We start from the raw sequence: 17,384 nt of genomic DNA on the forward strand, positions 1-17,384 counted from the left end.
ATACCAGGACTTTGTTGATGTGTTTTCCAAGGGCAATGCGGACATTCTGCCTCCCCATCGGCCTTATGATTGTGCTATTGAGCTAATTCCTGGTGCCACATTGCCAAAGGGAAGGTTATATGCATTATCCGGGCCAGAAACTGCGGCCATGAATGAGTATGTTAAGGAGAGCCTAGGGAAAGGATTTATCAGGCCATCTAAATCCCCTTTAAGTGCAGGCTTCTTCTTTGTGGAGAAAAAAGATGGATCACTCAGACCTTGCATTGACTTTAGAGCCCGGAATAAGATCTCAGTTAAAAATACTTACCCTCTGCCGCTGATTTCTGTCCTCTTTGATCAGCTGCGTTCGGCTGTGATTTTTTCTAAAATTGACCTGAGGGGAGCGTATAACCTCATTCGAATCAAGTCGGGAGATGAGTGGAAGACGGCTTTCAGTACTCAGTCGGGTCACTAAGAGTATCTGGTGATGCCGTTCGGCTTGTCTAACGCTCCGGCAGTTTTCCAGGATCTCATTAACGATGTGCTCCGTGATTTTCTAGGAAGATTCGTGGTCGTTTACTTAGACGACATCCTGATCTATTCTGATTCAATTGAACAACATGTTACCCAGGTGCGTCAGGTTCTTCAAAAATTACGTGAAAATCATCTATATGCCAAGCTGGAGAAGTGTGAGTTTCATGTCACGGAGGTATCCTTTTTAGGGTACATTATTTCCCCTCGGGGATTCTGTATGGAACCTAAGAAGCTCCAAGCCATCCTTAGTTGGGCGCAACCCACCAACTTAAAAGCAATTCAGCGCTTTTTAGGGTTTGCAAATTATTATAGAAGATTTATTCATTCTTTTTCCGACCTGGTTGCTCCCATTGTGGCACTGACTAAGAAGGGAGCGGATCCTACCAACTGGTCACGTGAAGCTGAGTTATCCTTTCAGGCCTTGAAACAAGCTTTTGTCTCAGCTCCAGTCCTCAGACATCCCAACCCAGAATTGCCCTTCATTGTTGAGGTTGATGCCTCGGAGGTTGGAGTGGGGGCTATCCTATCTCAGAAGGATCCGGACTCTCTGGAACTACATCCTTGTGCCTTTATGTCCAGGAAATTCACATCCGCTGAATCCAACTACGATGTTGGTAACCGGGAGTTACTGGCTATTAAATGGGCTTTCGAGGAGTGGAGGCATTGGCTTGAGGGTGCAACACATACCATTTCAGTATTGACTGACCACAAAAATCTTCAGTACATCGAATCAGCTAAGCGGCTGAATGCCCGGCAGGCTCGTTGGGCTTTATTTTTTACTCGTTTCAAGTTTATTATCACTTTTAGGCCAGGTTCCAAGAATACCAAGGCGGATGCCCTGTCACGCAGTTTTCTTCCAGTTCATAATAACAGTCCTGTTACTCCCATACTTCCGTCTTCAGTCATTTGGGCAGGCCTCACACAAGATTTATTTACCCAGTTAAAGCAGCTTCAACATCAAGCTCCTGGAAATACTCCTGCTGGTCGTCTTTACGTCCCTGAGTTTTTGAGAGCTACTGTTTTGACTGAGTTTCATGATAGCAAAGTTGCCGGGCATCCGGGGATCTCTAAGACTTTGGAATTAGTCTCCCGCTCAGTATGGTGGCCTGGTCTTTCTAAAGACATTAAGGAGTTTGTTTTTTCTTGTCAGGTCTGTGCACAGCATAAGGTTCCCCGTTCCTTGCCTATCGGGCAACTTATGCCCTTAAATGTTCCTCTCAGGCCATGGTCTCATATTTCCATGGATTTTGTGGTAGACCTCCCTCTGTCAGCCGGATTCCGGGTCATATGGGTGGTAGTGGACCGTTTTAGCAAGATGGCCCATTTCATTGCTCTTCCCCGACTGCCATCTGCCCAGGGATTGGTTGTTTTGTTTCTCCGCCATGTTTTCAGACTTCATGGGTTGCCCACTGATATTGTTTCTGATCGGGGTCCACAATTCATTGCACAATTCTGGAAGTCTTTTTGTGCCTCATTAAAGATGAAATTGTCTTTAACATCCGGCTACCATCCCCAATCCAACGGGCAGACCGAGCGAGTTAATCAATCATTAAAACAGTATTTGCGTTTGTACTCAGCCAAACTCCAGAATGATTGGTCCGAGTTTCTTCCTTTGGCGGAGTTTGCTTACAACAATTCTTGTCATTCCTCCACTAATGTGTCTCCATTCTTTTCAGTTTTTGGTTTTCACCCCAGAGCTAATTCTTTTTTTCAACATTCTTCTGTTTCCTCGCTAACCTTAACCTCTCATCTCAGAGTCATTTGGAAAAAAGTGCACCTTGCTCTCAGAAGAGCGGCATTTCGAGAGAAAAAATTTTCTGACAGGCTCCGGCGTCCTTGCACTTTTAAGGTGGGAGACAGGGTATGGTTGTCGACTCGTAACATTAGACTTCGACAAACCTCAGCTAGATTGGGCCCCAAATTTATTGGACCATTTCATATTATTAAAAAATCAATCCAGTTGCTTTCCGGTTACGTTTACCAAGAGCTCTCCGGATCGGAAATACGTTCCATTGCTCCCTGTTGAAACCATACGTTTCTTCCAGTAGATTTCCTCGGAAGATCTCTCAGGGGAAATCACCAGTAGATGTACAGGGACATCAGGAGTTCATGGTGGAGAAGGTTCTCGATTCCAAATTGTCCCGGGGTCGGCTTTATTTTCTGGTGCACTGGAAAGGCTATGGTCCAGAGGAAAGGTCTTGGGTCCTGGATAAGGATCTCCATGCCCCGAGGCTCAAGAGGGCATTTTTTCGGGAATTTCCTCGGAAACCTGGCTTTAGTGGTTCCTTGACCCCTCCTCAAGGGGGGGGTACTGTTAGGCGCCGGGGTCCGCTCGTCGGTGCGGCCCGGCGCCTAGCAACCAGGGACGCCGTGCGCGTACAGCCGCCGGCTCCCTGGCAACGCTAGACGCTGGGCGCACGGAGCCGCACGGACCATAGCAACGGGGACGCCACTGGCGGACCGCGTTCCCCGTTGCTGGGTCCATTTAAATTAATAAGGGCACCTGTTTCCTGGCCGTGCAGCAAGGCAGCTGCACGGCATTTGGTCCAATCAGCCTCTAAACAGCTGATTGGAGGACTCCCTGTTAAGTACACTCCCAGGGCTTCTCACAGACGCCGGTAATAGCTTCCTGCATGCTGTATCTGTTTGCTGAGAGTGTTTCCAGTCCTGCTGTACCCGGTCGTTCCTGTCCTCAGTTGTCCTGTACTCGTAACTTGTCATCTGTTCCTGGAGTCCTGACTGAGCACCTTTAAACATCCAGTGGTGTTCGTGAGTCACGGCGTAGCCGTGTGTTGCGGCTTGGCCGCTTTATTACTTATTATTTATTATTTGTGTTTCGGAGCTTTTGCGGAGGATTCCGCTCCCACAGATCCACTCTGGTATCCAGCGGTGCTGGGTAGGAGTAACGGACTAGTGGATTTTGGTTGTCCTTTTATCTGGCGGTTTTTCCGCGCATACTTCTGGTTTGGTTAGTTAGCTTGTTGCCCCTGGCCTGTTGTCAGTCAGAGGTCCTCTTGTCATCATCCTGCCTTGGATTACCCTGTGTCTCTCACTAAGACCGGCGGGCACCGGAGTTGGGCAGACATAATCCGCCTTTCAAACGTGGCTGCCAGGGGCTCAAGAAACCATAGTATCGCAAGGGATTTCCGATAGCACGGGTGAGACAAATAGAGTTAGGGCGCCAGGGGCAACTAGTCTTTCCAGCTCCCGTAACCAGCATTCCCTTCCAGTACTCTGGCCATTGCCATGAGATCTCCTCCGGTCAGGAGTACTGGAATCATAACACCCTGAGGGTGTTGCAGCAGCACGGCTGGATTCTCAATCTACCAAAGTCACAGTTGGTTCTAACGACCCGATTGCCTTTCTTAGGCATGATTCTGGACACGGAACAAAAAAGGGTTTTCCTCCCGTTGGAAAAGGCCCAGGCACTCCAGAACTTGGTCAGGGACCTGTTAAAGCCAAAAAGGGTGTCTGTCCATCAATGCACTCGAGTTCTGGGAAAGATGGTGGCGTCTTACGAGGCCATTCCCTATGGCAGGTTCCATGCGAGGACCTTTCAGTGGGACCTTCTGGACAAGTGGTCCGGGTCACATCTACATATTCATCAGATGATCAGCCAGGGTATCTCTCTTGTGGTGGCTGCAGAGTGCTCACCTTCTAGATGTTATGATTCCAGTACTCCTGACCGGAGGAGATCTTATGACAATGGCCAGAGTACTGGAAGGGAATGCTGGTTACGGGAGCAGGAAAGACTAGTTGCCCCTGGCGCCCTAACTCTATTGTCTCACCCGTGCTATCGGAAATCCCTTGCGAGACTATGGTTTCTTGAGCCCCTGGCAGCCACGTTTGAAAGGCAGAATATGTCTGCCCAACTCCGGTGCCCCCCGGTCTTAGTGAGAGACAAAGGGAAATCCGAGGCAGGATGATGACAAGAGGACCTCTGACTACAACAGGCCAAGGGCAACAAGCTAACTAACCAAACTTGAAGTATGCGCGGAAAAACCGCCAGATAAAAGGACAACCAAAATCCACTAGTCCATTACTCCTACCCAGCACCGCTGGATACCAGAGTGGATCTGTGGGAGCGGAATCCTCCGCAAAAGCTCCGAAACACAAATAATAAATAATAAGTAATAAAGCGGCCAAGCCGCAACACACGGCTACGCCGCGACTCACGAACACCACTGGATGTTTAACGGTGCTCAGTCAGGACTCTAGGAACAGATGACGACTTCCGAGTGCAGGACAACTGAGGACAGGAACGACCGGATACAGCAGGACTGGAAACACTCTCAGCAAACAGATACAGCATGCAGGAAGCTATTACCGGCGTCTGTGTGAGGCACTGCAAGAGCATATAAACCGAAGCCCTCCAATCAACTGCTGCCAGTGCTGATTGCATGAATGCCGTGCAGCTGCCTTGCTGCACGGCCAGGAAACAGGTGCCCTTACTAATTTAAATGGACCCAGCAACGGGGAACGCGGTCCGCCAGTGGCGTCCCCGTTGCTAGGGTCCATGCGGCTCCGTGCGCCCGGCGTCTAGCGTTGCCAGGGAGCCGGCGGCTGTACGCGCACGGCGTCCCTGGTTGCTAGGCGCCGGGCCGCACCGACGAGCGGATCCCGGCGCCTAACAATACCCCCCCTTGAGGAGGGGTCAAGGAACCCCTAAAGCCAGGTTTCCGAGGAAATTCCCGAAAAAATGCCCTCTTGAGCCTCGGGGCATGGAGATCCTTATCCAGGACCCAAGACCTTTCCTCTGGACCATAGCCTCTCCAGTGCACCAGAAAATAAAGCCGACCCCGGGACAATTTGGAATCGAGAACCTTCTCCACCAAGAACTCCTGTTGTCCCTGTACATCTACTGGTGATTTCCCCTGAGAGATCTTCCGAGGAAATCTACTGGAAGAAACGTATGGTTTCAACAGGGAGCAATGGAACGTATTTCCGATCCGGAGAGCTCTTGGTAAACGTAACCGGAAAGCAACTGGGTTGATTTTTTTAATAATATGAAATGGTCCAATAAATTTGGGGCCCAATCTAGCTGAGGTTTGTCGAAGTCTAATGTTACGAGTCGACAACCATACCCTGTCTCCCACCTTAAAAGTGCAAGGACGTCGGAGCCTGTCCGAAAAAATTTTCTCTCGAAATGCCGCTTTTCTGAGGGCAAGGTGCACTTTTTTCCAAATGACTCTGAGATGAGAGGTTAAGGTTAGCGAGGAAACAGAAGAATGTTGAAAAAAAGAATTAGCTCTGGGGTGAAAACCAAAAACTGAAAAGAATGGAGACACATTAGTGGAGGAATGACAAGAATTATTGTAAGCAAACTCCGCCAAAGGAAGAAACTCGGACCAATCATTCTGGAGTTTGGCTGAGTACAAACGCAAATACTGTTTTAATGATTGATTAACTCGCTCGGTCTGCCCGTTGGATTGGGGATGGTAACCGGATGTTAAAGACAATTTCATCTTTAATGAGGCACAACAGGACTTCCAGAATTGTGCAATGAATTGTGGACCCCGATCAGAAACAATATCAGTGGGCAACCCATGAAGTCTGAAAATATGGCGGAGAAACAAAACAACCAATCCCTGGGCAGATGGCAGTCGGGGAAGAGCAATGAAATGGGCCATCTTGCTAAAACGGTCCACTACCACCCATATGACTCGGAATCCGGCTGACAGAGGGAGGTCTACCACAAAATCCATGGAAATATGAGACCATGGCCTGAGAGGAACATTTAAGGGCATAAGTTGCCCGATAGGCAAGGAACGGGGAACCTTATGCTGTGCACAGACCTGACAAGAAAAAACAAACTCCTTAATGTCTTTAAAAAGACCAGGCCACCATACTGAGCGGGAGACTAATTCCAAAGTCTTAGAGATCCCCGGATGCCCGGCAACTTTGCTATCATGAAATTCAGTCAAAACAGTAGCTCTCAAAAACTCAGGGACGTAAAGACGACCAGCAGGAGTATTTCCAGGAGCTTGATGTTGAAGCTGCTTTAACTGGGTAAATAAATCTTGTGTGAGGCCTGCCCAAATGACTGAAGACGGAAGTATGGGAGTAACAGGACTGTTATTATGAACTGGAAGAAAACTGCGTGACAGGGCATCCGCCTTGGTATTCTTGGAACCTGGCCTAGAGGTGATAATAAACTTGAAACGAGTAAAAAATAAAGCCCAACGAGCCTGCCGGGCATTCAGCCGCTTAGCTGATTCGATGTACTGAAGATTTTTGTGGTCAGTCAATACTGAAATGGTATGTGTTGCTCCCTCAAGCCAATGTCTCCACTCCTCGAAAGCCCATTTAATAGCCAGTAACTCCCGGTTACCAACATCGTAGTTGGATTCAGCGGATGAGAATTTCCTGGATATGAAGGCACAAGGATGTAGTTCCAGAGACTCCGGATCCTTTTGAGATAGGATAGCCCCCACTCCAACCTCCGAGGCATCAACCTCAACAATGAAGGGCAATTCTGGGTTGGGATGTCTGAGGACTGGAGCTGAGACAAAAGCTTGTTTCAAGGCCTGAAAGGATAACTCAGCTTCACGTGACCAGTTGGTAAGATCCGCTCCCTTCTTAGTCAGTGCCACCATGGGAGCAACCAGGTCGGAAAAAGAATGAATAAATCTTCTATAATAATTCGCAAACCCTAAAAAGCGCTGAATTGCTTTTAAGTTGATGGGTTGCGCCCAACTAAGGATGGCTTGGAGCTTCTTAGGTTCCATGCAGAATCCCCGAGGGGAAATAATGTACCCTAAAAAGGATACCTCCGTGACATGAAACTCACACTTCTCCAGCTTGGCATATAGATGATTTTCACGTAATTTTTGAAGAACCTGACGCACCTGGGTAACATGTTGTTCAATTGAGTCAGAATAGATCAGGATGTCGTCTAAGTAAACGACCACGAATCTTCCTAGAAAGTCACGGAGCACATCGTTAATGAGATCCTGGAAAACTGCCGGAGCGTTAGACAAGCCGAACGGCATCACCAGATACTCTTAGTGACCCGACTGAGTACTGAAAGCCGTCTTCCACTCATCTCCAGACTTGACTCGGATGAGGTTATATGCTCCCCTCAGGTCAATTTTAGAAAAAATCACAGCCGAACGCAGCTGATCAAAGAGGACAGAAATCAGCGGCAGAGGATAAGTATTTTTAACTGAGATCTTATTCCGGGCTCTAAAGTCAATGCAAGGTCTGAATGATCCATCTTTTTTCTCCACAAAGAAGAAGCCTGCACTTAAAGGGGATTTAGATGGCCTGATAAATCCTTTCCCTAGACTCTCCTTAACATACTCATTCATGGCCGCAGTTTCTGGCCCGGATAAAGCATATAACCTTCCCTTTGGCAATGTGGCACCGGGAATTAGCTCAATAGCACAATCATAAGGCCGATGGGGAGGCAGAATGTCCGCATTGCCCTTGGAAAACACATCAACAAAGTCCTGGTATTCCACGGGAATGAGTTCGGGAATGGCAGCACCTATTCTAACGGGAAACGTAATACATTCCTTATTACAGATGGTACCCCATTGTGAAATCTCCCCCGACTGCCAATCAATGGTGGGATTATGAAAGGCCAGCCAAGGGTGACCCAGAACCACTGGAACTGCTGGGCAATGGGTAAGGAAGAACTCGATCTTTTCGGAATGAAGAGCTCCTACCGTAAGTAGTACAGGAGGTGTACAGAGGGAAATAACCCCATTGGACAAGGGACTCCCATCTAAACCATGCATGGTGATACACCTACCCAAGGCTAACTGAGGAATACCTAAGGCCTTGGCCCAAGTTAAGTCCATAAAGTTCCCTGCAGCTCCACTGTCGACAAAAGCCGACACCGAAGAACTGAGGCTGCCAAAGGAAACTTTAGCTGGGACTAAAAGGGAGTTATTCGAGGAGATAAGCTGCAGACCAAAGTGAACCCCCTCACAATTCACTTGGTCGAGGCGTTTCCCGACTTGTTCGGACAATTACGGGCAAAATGTCCCTTACCCCCACAGTACAAACAAAGACCAGAGTTTTGCCTTCTGGCTCTTTCTTCTGGAGACAGTCGGGAGAGACCCATCTGCATGGGCTCCTCTACGTCCTCAGGAATGGAAAATACACATGGAGTAGTCCTGACTGGTGCTCCTTTTTCAGCCCTCCGCTCTCTGAGACGTCGATCAATCTTAATAGAAAGCTCCATGAGTTTATCGAGAGTCTCAGGAGCGGGATACTGAAGGAGACTGTCTTTTATAGACTCAGATAAGCCGAGGCGAAACTGACTGCGCAGGGCTGGGTCATTCCAGCCACAGTCGTTCGACCAACGGCGAAACTCTGTACAATAAACCTCTGCAGGATTTCTACCCTGTCTGAGAGCGCGTAACTGACTCTCAGCGGATGCCTCTCTATCAGGGTCATCATACAAAAGCCCTAAAGACCCCAAAAAAGCGTCGACTGACAACAATGCCGGATCCTCTGCTTTTAAACCAAATGCCCAGGTCTGAGGATCCCCCTGGAGCAAAGAAATAATGATTCCAACCCGCTGAGATTCAGTACCTGAGGAGATCGGTCTTAAACGAAAATAAAGTTTACAGGATTCTTTAAAATTAAAAAACTCCTTCCTATCACCAGAAAAACGGTCAGGCAAGTGCATTTTTGGTTCAGGGACTACCCTCGGGGAAGTTCGTAAAAGATCTTCCTGCGACTTCACCCGAAGGGAAAGATCCTGAACCATCTGAGTAAGTTCTTGAATCTGGCTGACTAGGAGCTGACCAGGATTTGGCCCTAAACCTGTGGGATTCATGAGGCCGATAACTCTTACAAAACTGAATAAGGAAAAAATCAAACCCTGTTTAATTTTAAGTTTTGGTTTGGCCGGTAATAATGTTATGATTCCAGTACTCCTGACCGGAGGAGATCTTATGACAATGGCCAGAGTACTGGAAGGGAATGCTGGTTACGGGAGCAGGAAAGACTAGTTGCCCCTGGCGCCCTAACTCTATTGTCTCACCCGTGCTATCGGAAATCCCTTGCGAGACTATGGTTTCTTGAGCCCCTGGCAGCCACGTTTGAAAGGCGGATTATGTCTGCCCAACTCCGGTGCCCCCCGGTCTTAGTGAGAGACAAAGGGAAATCCGAGGCAGGATGATGACAAGAGGACCTCTGACTACAACAGGCCAAGGGCAACAAGCTAACTAACCAAACTTGAAGTATGCGCGGAAAAACCGCCAGATAAAAGGACAACCAAAATCCACTAGTCCATTACTCCTACCCAGCACCGCTGGATACCAGAGTGGATCTGTGGGAGCGGAATCCTCCGCAAAAGCTCCGAAACACAAATAATAAATAATAAGTAATAAAGCGGCCAAGCCGCAACACACGGCTACGCCGCGACTCACGAACACCACTGGATGTTTAACGGTGCTCAGTCAGGACTCTAGGAACAGATGACGACTTCCGAGTGCAGGACAACTGAGGACAGGAACGACCGGATACAGCAGGACTGGAAACACTCTCAGCAAACAGATACAGCATGCAGGAAGCTATTACCGGCGTCTGTGTGAGGCACTGCAAGAGCATATAAACCGAAGCCCTCCAATCAACTGCTGCCAGTGCTGATTCCATGAATGCCGTGCAGCTGCCTTGCTGCACGGCCAGGAAACAGGTGCCCTTACTAATTTAAATGGACCCAGCAACGGGGAACGCGGTCCGCCAGTGGCGTCCCCGTTGCTAGGGTCCATGCGGCTCCGTGCGCCCGGCGTCTAGCGTTGCCAGGGAGCCGGCGGCTGTACGCGCACGGCGTCCCTGGTTGCTAGGCGCCGGGCCGCACCGACGAGCGGACCCCGGCGCCTAACACTAGAGGGTCGCAAGTTCGGCATTCAAGACTGAGTTCTGGTGACCACGGACGCGAGCCTCCGAGGATGGGGAGGACCAATCCTGCAACAGGACCAAATGCAAGGGAACACTAGAGGACGTGTGACTTCGTGGATAGTAACAAATGCTAAACAATCAGTACACAATCCATACTCATTACAGTATTTAATAAATATTAAAGTCATATAAAATGTAATTGTTTTTTTTATGGGGGGGGTCCCTCTCAGTACATATGTGAACAAAGTCATTCTCATTGCACTACTAAAATGTAGCTGTGAAAGTTTATACACTATAGTGCCGTGATGTGTAATGCACATGCGTATAGAGTGGGGCAGTGGAATCTGTACTGGAAAGAGTGGGTCTTCGGGAATGATGAAGTTGGTGTCTTCAAATGCACTTGAATATGGGAGAGGCCACATAAGGTCACTATTAATGAATGGGCCTGTTACGTAAAACATGCGGAAACTAGTGTTTTCATGTGTAATGGACCCATTCAGCTTACTAAATAGGTCCCCAAGAAATAATTTGTATAAAGTAACTTAATCCAGATATTGGCTCCTTATCTATTGTGGAATTCCAAGTTCCAAACATGATGGGGTCTATTGTTCAACAACAGTTACTAGATAAACACAGCAGAAGAAACACTAATTGTTAATAGTATTCAAATTATTTTTTCTCAACTGGCTTAAATAGCTGGCTATGAGTTGACTTATCAGAGAACAACATGTTCCTTTTGTCAGGTTGGCTTTTTCTTTTTCCAATATAATCCACTTTCTCTTGTTCTCCGTAGAGATATTGTACTAGCATCTAACCTGAAACCTTTGGAGCGGAAGGACAAGATTGGAGGTGATAGGAAGCAGCCATGGAACGCGACTGCCTCAACAAACAGCTCGTCCAGAGAGTCAGCTTGTACCATGTTACAGGTGAGGCGGAAAGAGAAATTGATTACATTCTCTTCTTCCAACCACTCTGCTTTTTCTGTATCGCACTATTTGAAACTCCATCTTCTCCTATAATCCAGATGTATTCGTTTGATTACCTCAAGCAATGCTCATTTCCCATACTGTGATTTACAAATTGTAACAATGAAAAACTAAGAAAATGTTAACCTTTTATAATTATTGAAAGTGTATTTGTCACTTGCAGATAGAGTAGGTGGCAATTTTGTGACTCATCATCATTAATTTGTATGTTACCCCAATGCAGCGGGGCAGTGGGAATAAGTAATCAGGCATAAAAGCTGCTCTCACGGTGATGTCACTGGCTTATAGTGATAAACCACATGGAGTTTTGTCTGCTGGTACCTATGCACTATTGACTGATCGGACGTCCCAACAGTTCAGCCGCTCATAATAATCCTGTTGAGTGTATATGTACATTGATGTTACGTTTAGTTTCCAAGTGAATTGAAAGGCTGTATTCTCATTTCCTCCACTGTAAAAGCAATATGCACTTTAGTGAAGCAGTACTTTTTGCAGAAGAGCATTGTAAGTCTGATAATTTGCTGTTTGCATGTTCTATATGCCATACACATGTCTTTGATAAGCAAATAAACAGCTCCATTACCTATAATATGCATGCAGCTGACTATTTTTTTTTATTATTTTAGTTGTTATAGCACGTTCTGTTTTGCTTTAGTGTAGCTTCTTCACAACTGCTCATTGTGGGGATTATGGCGAATTTGCTGCCGTTGCACCTAATTGCAAGTGTAAAATACATTCTGTAATAATACAGGTTAAGTATCCCTTATCCAAAATGCTTGGGACCAGAAGTATTTTGGATATCGGATTATTTCGCATTTTGGAATAATTGCATACCATAATGAGATATCATGGTGATGGGACCTAAATCTAAGCACAGAATGCATTTATGTTTCATATACACCTTATACACACAGCCTGAAGGTCATTTTAGCCAATATTTTTTATAACTTTGTACATTAAACAAAGTGTGTGTACATTCACACAATTCATTTATGTTTCATATACACCTTATACACACAGCCTGAAGGTCATTTAATACAATATTTTTAATAACTTTGTGTATTAAACAAAGTTTGTGTACATTGAGTCATCAAAAAACAAAGGTTTCACTGTCTCACTCTCACATAAAAAAGTCCGTATTTCGGAATATTCCGTATTTCGGAATATTTGGATATGGGATACTCAACCTGTATAGGCATTTTGCTACCAGGCAGAACTGAGTATAAACACGAGCTGCAGCCATCTTGGCATGGCTGGCCAATGGCACCTTATTAATCCTGTGTGCAACAGGACCAAATGCAAGGGAACACTAGAGGACGTGTGACTTCGTGGATAGTAACAAATGCTAAACAATCAGTACACAATCCATACTCATTACAGTATTTAATAAATATTAAAGTCATATAAAATGTAATTGTTTTTTTTATGGGGGGGGGGTCCCTCTCAGTACATATGTGAACAAAGTCATTCTCATTGCATTTCATACTATTTGCTGTTTGTTTCAGTCTTTTGTCTTTTTTTTAGACTGTTTTTAGCATTTTTACACGCACACACACAAGTTTCTCTTACGTCCTAGAGGATGCTGGGGTCCATATTAGTTCCATGGGGTATAGACGGGTCCACCAGGAGCCATTGACACTTTAAGAGTTTAACAGTGTGGGCTGGCTCCTCTCTCTATGCCCCTCATACCAGACCCAGTTTAGAAAATGTGCCTGGAGGAGCCGGTCACAGCTAAAGGAGCGCCATAGGAGTTCTTTTAGTTTTATTATTTTTAATAGAGTTTAGGCACAGGGAGGCTGCTGGCAACAGCCTCCCTGCTTCGTGGGACTAAGGGGAGGAGTAGTGTCCACCCTGCGGGGTCTGAGCCACTTACTCTGCTGACAGGACACTGAGCTCCTGAGGGGATAGAACGATCGCCGCCACAGGGGATCGCTCACCCCAGCAGCATGCCGCCACCCCCTTACAGAGCCAGAAGATCGAGTTAGTCAGCGGCCCCCCTGACAAGCGGGGAGCGGGTGTGAAGATGGCGGCAACAGAGTAGGGAGCATGGTATTAACCGCGCTCTCGAGCTCAGAGGCACACTGTGCGGCGCTGTGAGGCGCGCCCTGAGCCAGCGCATACACCCTGCACTGGTCAGCAAGCCTGTCGGGGTCCCTGGATCTCAGCCAGCATATACCTCAGGCCAGTATAATCCTTGTGAAGAGCGGGAAGACGTGTTATCTTCAGGGGGCGGAGCTTCTCCTCAGAGCGGACCCAGCAGCGTTCAGCACCATTTTCTCTGCCTGCAGTCTTCAGCGCTGTCCCTCTACATCAACTCCAGCTCTCTGTACGGTACCAGGGGGTTGTAGAAGGGGGGGGGAGGCAGTGTGTATACTGTGTCTACCTATTAAGGTGCACAGTCAGCGTGAGGTGGTGATTCCCCTGTTCCTCAGAATCGCTGTGTGTGGGTTGGCTCCAATCTCTGTGTCTCTCTGCCATTCTTGGGGGGGAAACTCTGTCTGCCATTACCCTGTGTGTATGTGGGGTGTGTGGGGATTGCAAGCAGCCATGTCTAGAGACTCTGTATCATATGCTGCAGAGGATATATCTTCTCAGGAAGATCCCATTCCATGTAATCAGGATTGCACTGTTGTAGCGCATATCCCGGCTAGGGAACCGGAGTGGTTAGCATCTCTTAAGGGGGTTATTTCTCAGATTTCTGAGAGGGTTGCACAGACTAAGAATGTTACTCGGGCTTTACAGTCCACTATGGCAGTATGGTCCGGTTCTGTTCCCTCAGGCCCCTCTGCAGTACACCCTCAAAAACGTGCTCTTGCCCAAATTATGCAAGATGACACGGATACCGATTCTGACACAGCAGACGGTGATGGGGATGTGTTGAGGGGGGCGGCATCACTTGCTAAGGGGGTGCTGTTGATGAATGAGGCCATGAGAGATGTGTTGAATATTGCTGACGCAACTCCTGGTTGAGGAGGCTTACTTCACTGATACTAAGAAAGCCTTGCTAACCTTCCCTGCATCTAAAGAATGAAATGCTATTTTTGAAAAATCCTGGGAAAACCTGGAAAAAAAAATTCCAGATCCCAAAAAGGGTTCTGGTTGCTTTTCCCTTCCCTGAGGAAGATAGGAAAAAAATGGGAAACCCCGCCTATAGTTGGCGCATCTGTCTCCAGACTGTCAAAGAAGGTGGTCTTACCTGTCCCAGAATCTACCGCATTGAAAGTACCGGCAGATCGCAAGGTTGACACTACGCTCAAGTCCATATACACGGCTTCAGGGGCGATACTGCGGCCTACTATTGCCTGTGCATGGATTTCTAAAGCTATAGCAAAGTGGTCAGGCACACTACTGGAAGACTTGGCTATGATGGATAAAGGTGACGTTGAATTGTTTTTACGTAACATACAGGATTCTACGGGATTTATGGTAGAATCCATGAAGGACCTGGGTTCCATGGCTGCAGGGATCTCCTCCATGTTCGTATCGGCTCGCAGGGGTCTTTGGCTGCGCCAATGGTCTGCGGACGCGGAATCCAGGAGAAGTGTGGAGAACCTACCCTACACAGGTCAGGCTCTCTTTGGGAAGGCGCTGGATGCGTGGATTTCCACGGCAACCGTGGGTAAGTCTCCTTTTCTTCCCTCAGCTGCACCGGCTATGAAGAAACCTTTTTCTCCCAATACGTCACAGTCCTTTCGGCCCGCTAGGACTAGAAATAACAAGCCCTCTAACACCTTCTTTAGAGAAGGTAGGGCTAAATCTAAAAAACCTGCACCTGCAGGTTTCCAGGACCAGAAGTCTACTTCTGGTGCCTCAAAATCCTCAGCATGATGGTGGACCGCATAGCCTGGAGGTCGGTCAGGTGGGAGCAAGACTCTGGCATTTCAGCCAAGTCTGGGTGTCGTCCGGCCTGGATCCCTGGGTGCAGGTGATAAAGCTAAATATTTATCTTATATAATACCCTTTATGAGGTCTAAGAACGCTGTACGCTATCTACGTATGAAGTACCGTAAGGGTACGCACGTTGCGTAACAATCGCTTAGCCGTAGTCGAGACGCTCAAGCGTCACGTTCGCTCACGGCCAAGAGATCACAGGCAGGCACGCTATTGGCTGCTGACTAACTTAATGATTCGCTATAGCGTAGCGGACGCTCGGGACCACGAGGAGATCACCAGCGGCGCTGACGCTCACAATGTTAAACCTTTGTATCTAAACCATAAACAGTGTATTGTGCAGTAAAACCTTAGTGTAATGATAGAGTGTAAATGCAACACAGTATAACCTTATTACCTTTAAAGCTGTTCTAGCGTCACCGACGCTCAGAGAATACTTAACACTATAAGAAATACACAGATACCTGGGCTTAGGGTCCAACGCCTAATATATATATATTATGAATGATATACTTGCAAAAGAATTAATACAAATACAAATCATACACTACAATATAACATAGACTACCTAACCAGATAACTACACAGGAAATACAATACAATTACTATTTAAGGGAAAATAAGAGAGAAAGAGGAGAAGAGAAAGAGAGAGAGAAATTGGCCCACAATAACAAGAAGATCAATATAGTTGCGGAGAAAAACTTACGCACAAAGGAAACGATCGCATGCGCCTCTGGACATCCAGCTCCCGATTTTCAGCAATGATAACCGTTGAAGAGTGAGAGCTGGATGTGATCGGCCTGTCTATTTATGCCCCACACACAATGCAATTCAATGGTCCCTACAATCTCATTGTTCATTGGACACAGGAATTCCTCCTCGCATTATAACAAAAGGTCATAGGTGTTACAAACCTGCAGCGGCCGCGGCGGCCGCGCTTGTCCCTACGGGTGGTCTGGTCTGCCCGGCGCCTCGTTCCCCCTGGCGGTCTCCGGATTCAGTGGCGGGTCGGCGCTGCTCCCCGGCGGCTTCCCGGAAGCAGGGACGCCGCCATCGCAAGTGAGGGCAAGCAGGCGGAGCAGGTCTGACGTCACCTGCCTGCTCCGTCAATCAGGCTGGGGCGGGGAGTTTAAAAGCGGATACCAGGCAGAGATCCGGTGCCTGAGTATCTTCGTTTCTCCTTCGGAAGCTGTGATTCCAGAGCTCCCTCGTCCTGTGCCTCCAAGCATCCTGTGCCTCCAAGCATCCCGTGCCTCCAAGCACCTCCGTGCCTCCAAGCATCCTGTGCCTCCAAGCATCCCGTGCCTCCAAGCACCTCCGTGCCTCCAAGCACCTCCGTGCCTCCAAGCACCTCCGTGCCTCCAAGCACCCCGTGCCTCCAAGCACCTCGTGCCTCCAAGCACCTCCGTGCCTCCAAGCACCTCCGTGCCTCCAAGCACCTCCGTGCCTCCAAGCACCTCGTGCCTCCAAGCACCTCCGTGCCTCCAAGCACCTCCGTGCCTCCAAGCACCTCGTGCCTCCAAGCATCTCCGTACCTCCAGGGGCCTCCTAGCACGCCCTGTACTTCCAGCACCTCAGAACCCCAATACCGCGGAGCCTCCGACATCACGGTACCTCTAATATCTCAGTACCCCAGCCTTCAGTATTTCTACGAGTCTTGTCTTACAGGAGACCGTCAAGAACTCCTCTGTGCCTCCCGCCTGCCGACGTAGTCCTGCATGAGGAAGACCTACATCCGGCCATCCCTACTGCGACCCAGTGGCGGTTCCTCTTCCCGGTCATCGGAAGAAGCCCCGAGTCCACAACACTCCCAAACCAGGTCAGTGATAGTATACTCAGGCCTAATGGACTCGGGGATTCGGAACACGGACTCGAGTGCCATCCAGAACCTGGCTTCCCGAGTACAAAGTCAGGAGGCGGCGCAAGGCCAGGTGATGCAGTACCTCCAGCAGTTGTCCGGACGTCTGGATCAGATCCAGGCGTCTCTGGCCTCAGTAATTCCGGCTCCTGCTCCAGTGGTCGCACCAGTTGTCGTTGCCAGTAATGTTCAACCATCGGCTGGTATCACTCCACGTCTTCAGTTGCCTACTCCGTCCCGCTATAATGGGAATCCCAAAAATTGCCGCGGTTTCTTGA

The 17,384-nt window shown here is 48.1% G+C and overlaps 1 protein-coding gene across 1 annotated transcript in view; it reads left to right on the forward strand.

Annotated features, from left to right (window-relative positions):
* CCDC103 (coiled-coil domain containing 103) overlaps positions 1-17,384 on the forward strand; it is a 132,363-nt gene that overhangs the window by 92,454 nt on the left and 22,525 nt on the right. Inside the window, exon 3 of the mRNA XM_063959979.1 lies at positions 11,165-11,297. Within this exon, the coding sequence (XP_063816049.1) occupies positions 11,165-11,297 (133 nt within the window). The remainder of the gene's footprint in view (positions 1-11,164; positions 11,298-17,384) is intronic.

The sequence above is a fragment of the Pseudophryne corroboree genome, chromosome 3 (genome assembly GCF_028390025.1).
Source record: "Pseudophryne corroboree isolate aPseCor3 chromosome 3, aPseCor3.hap2, whole genome shotgun sequence".
NCBI lineage: Eukaryota > Metazoa > Chordata > Amphibia > Anura > Myobatrachidae > Pseudophryne > Pseudophryne corroboree.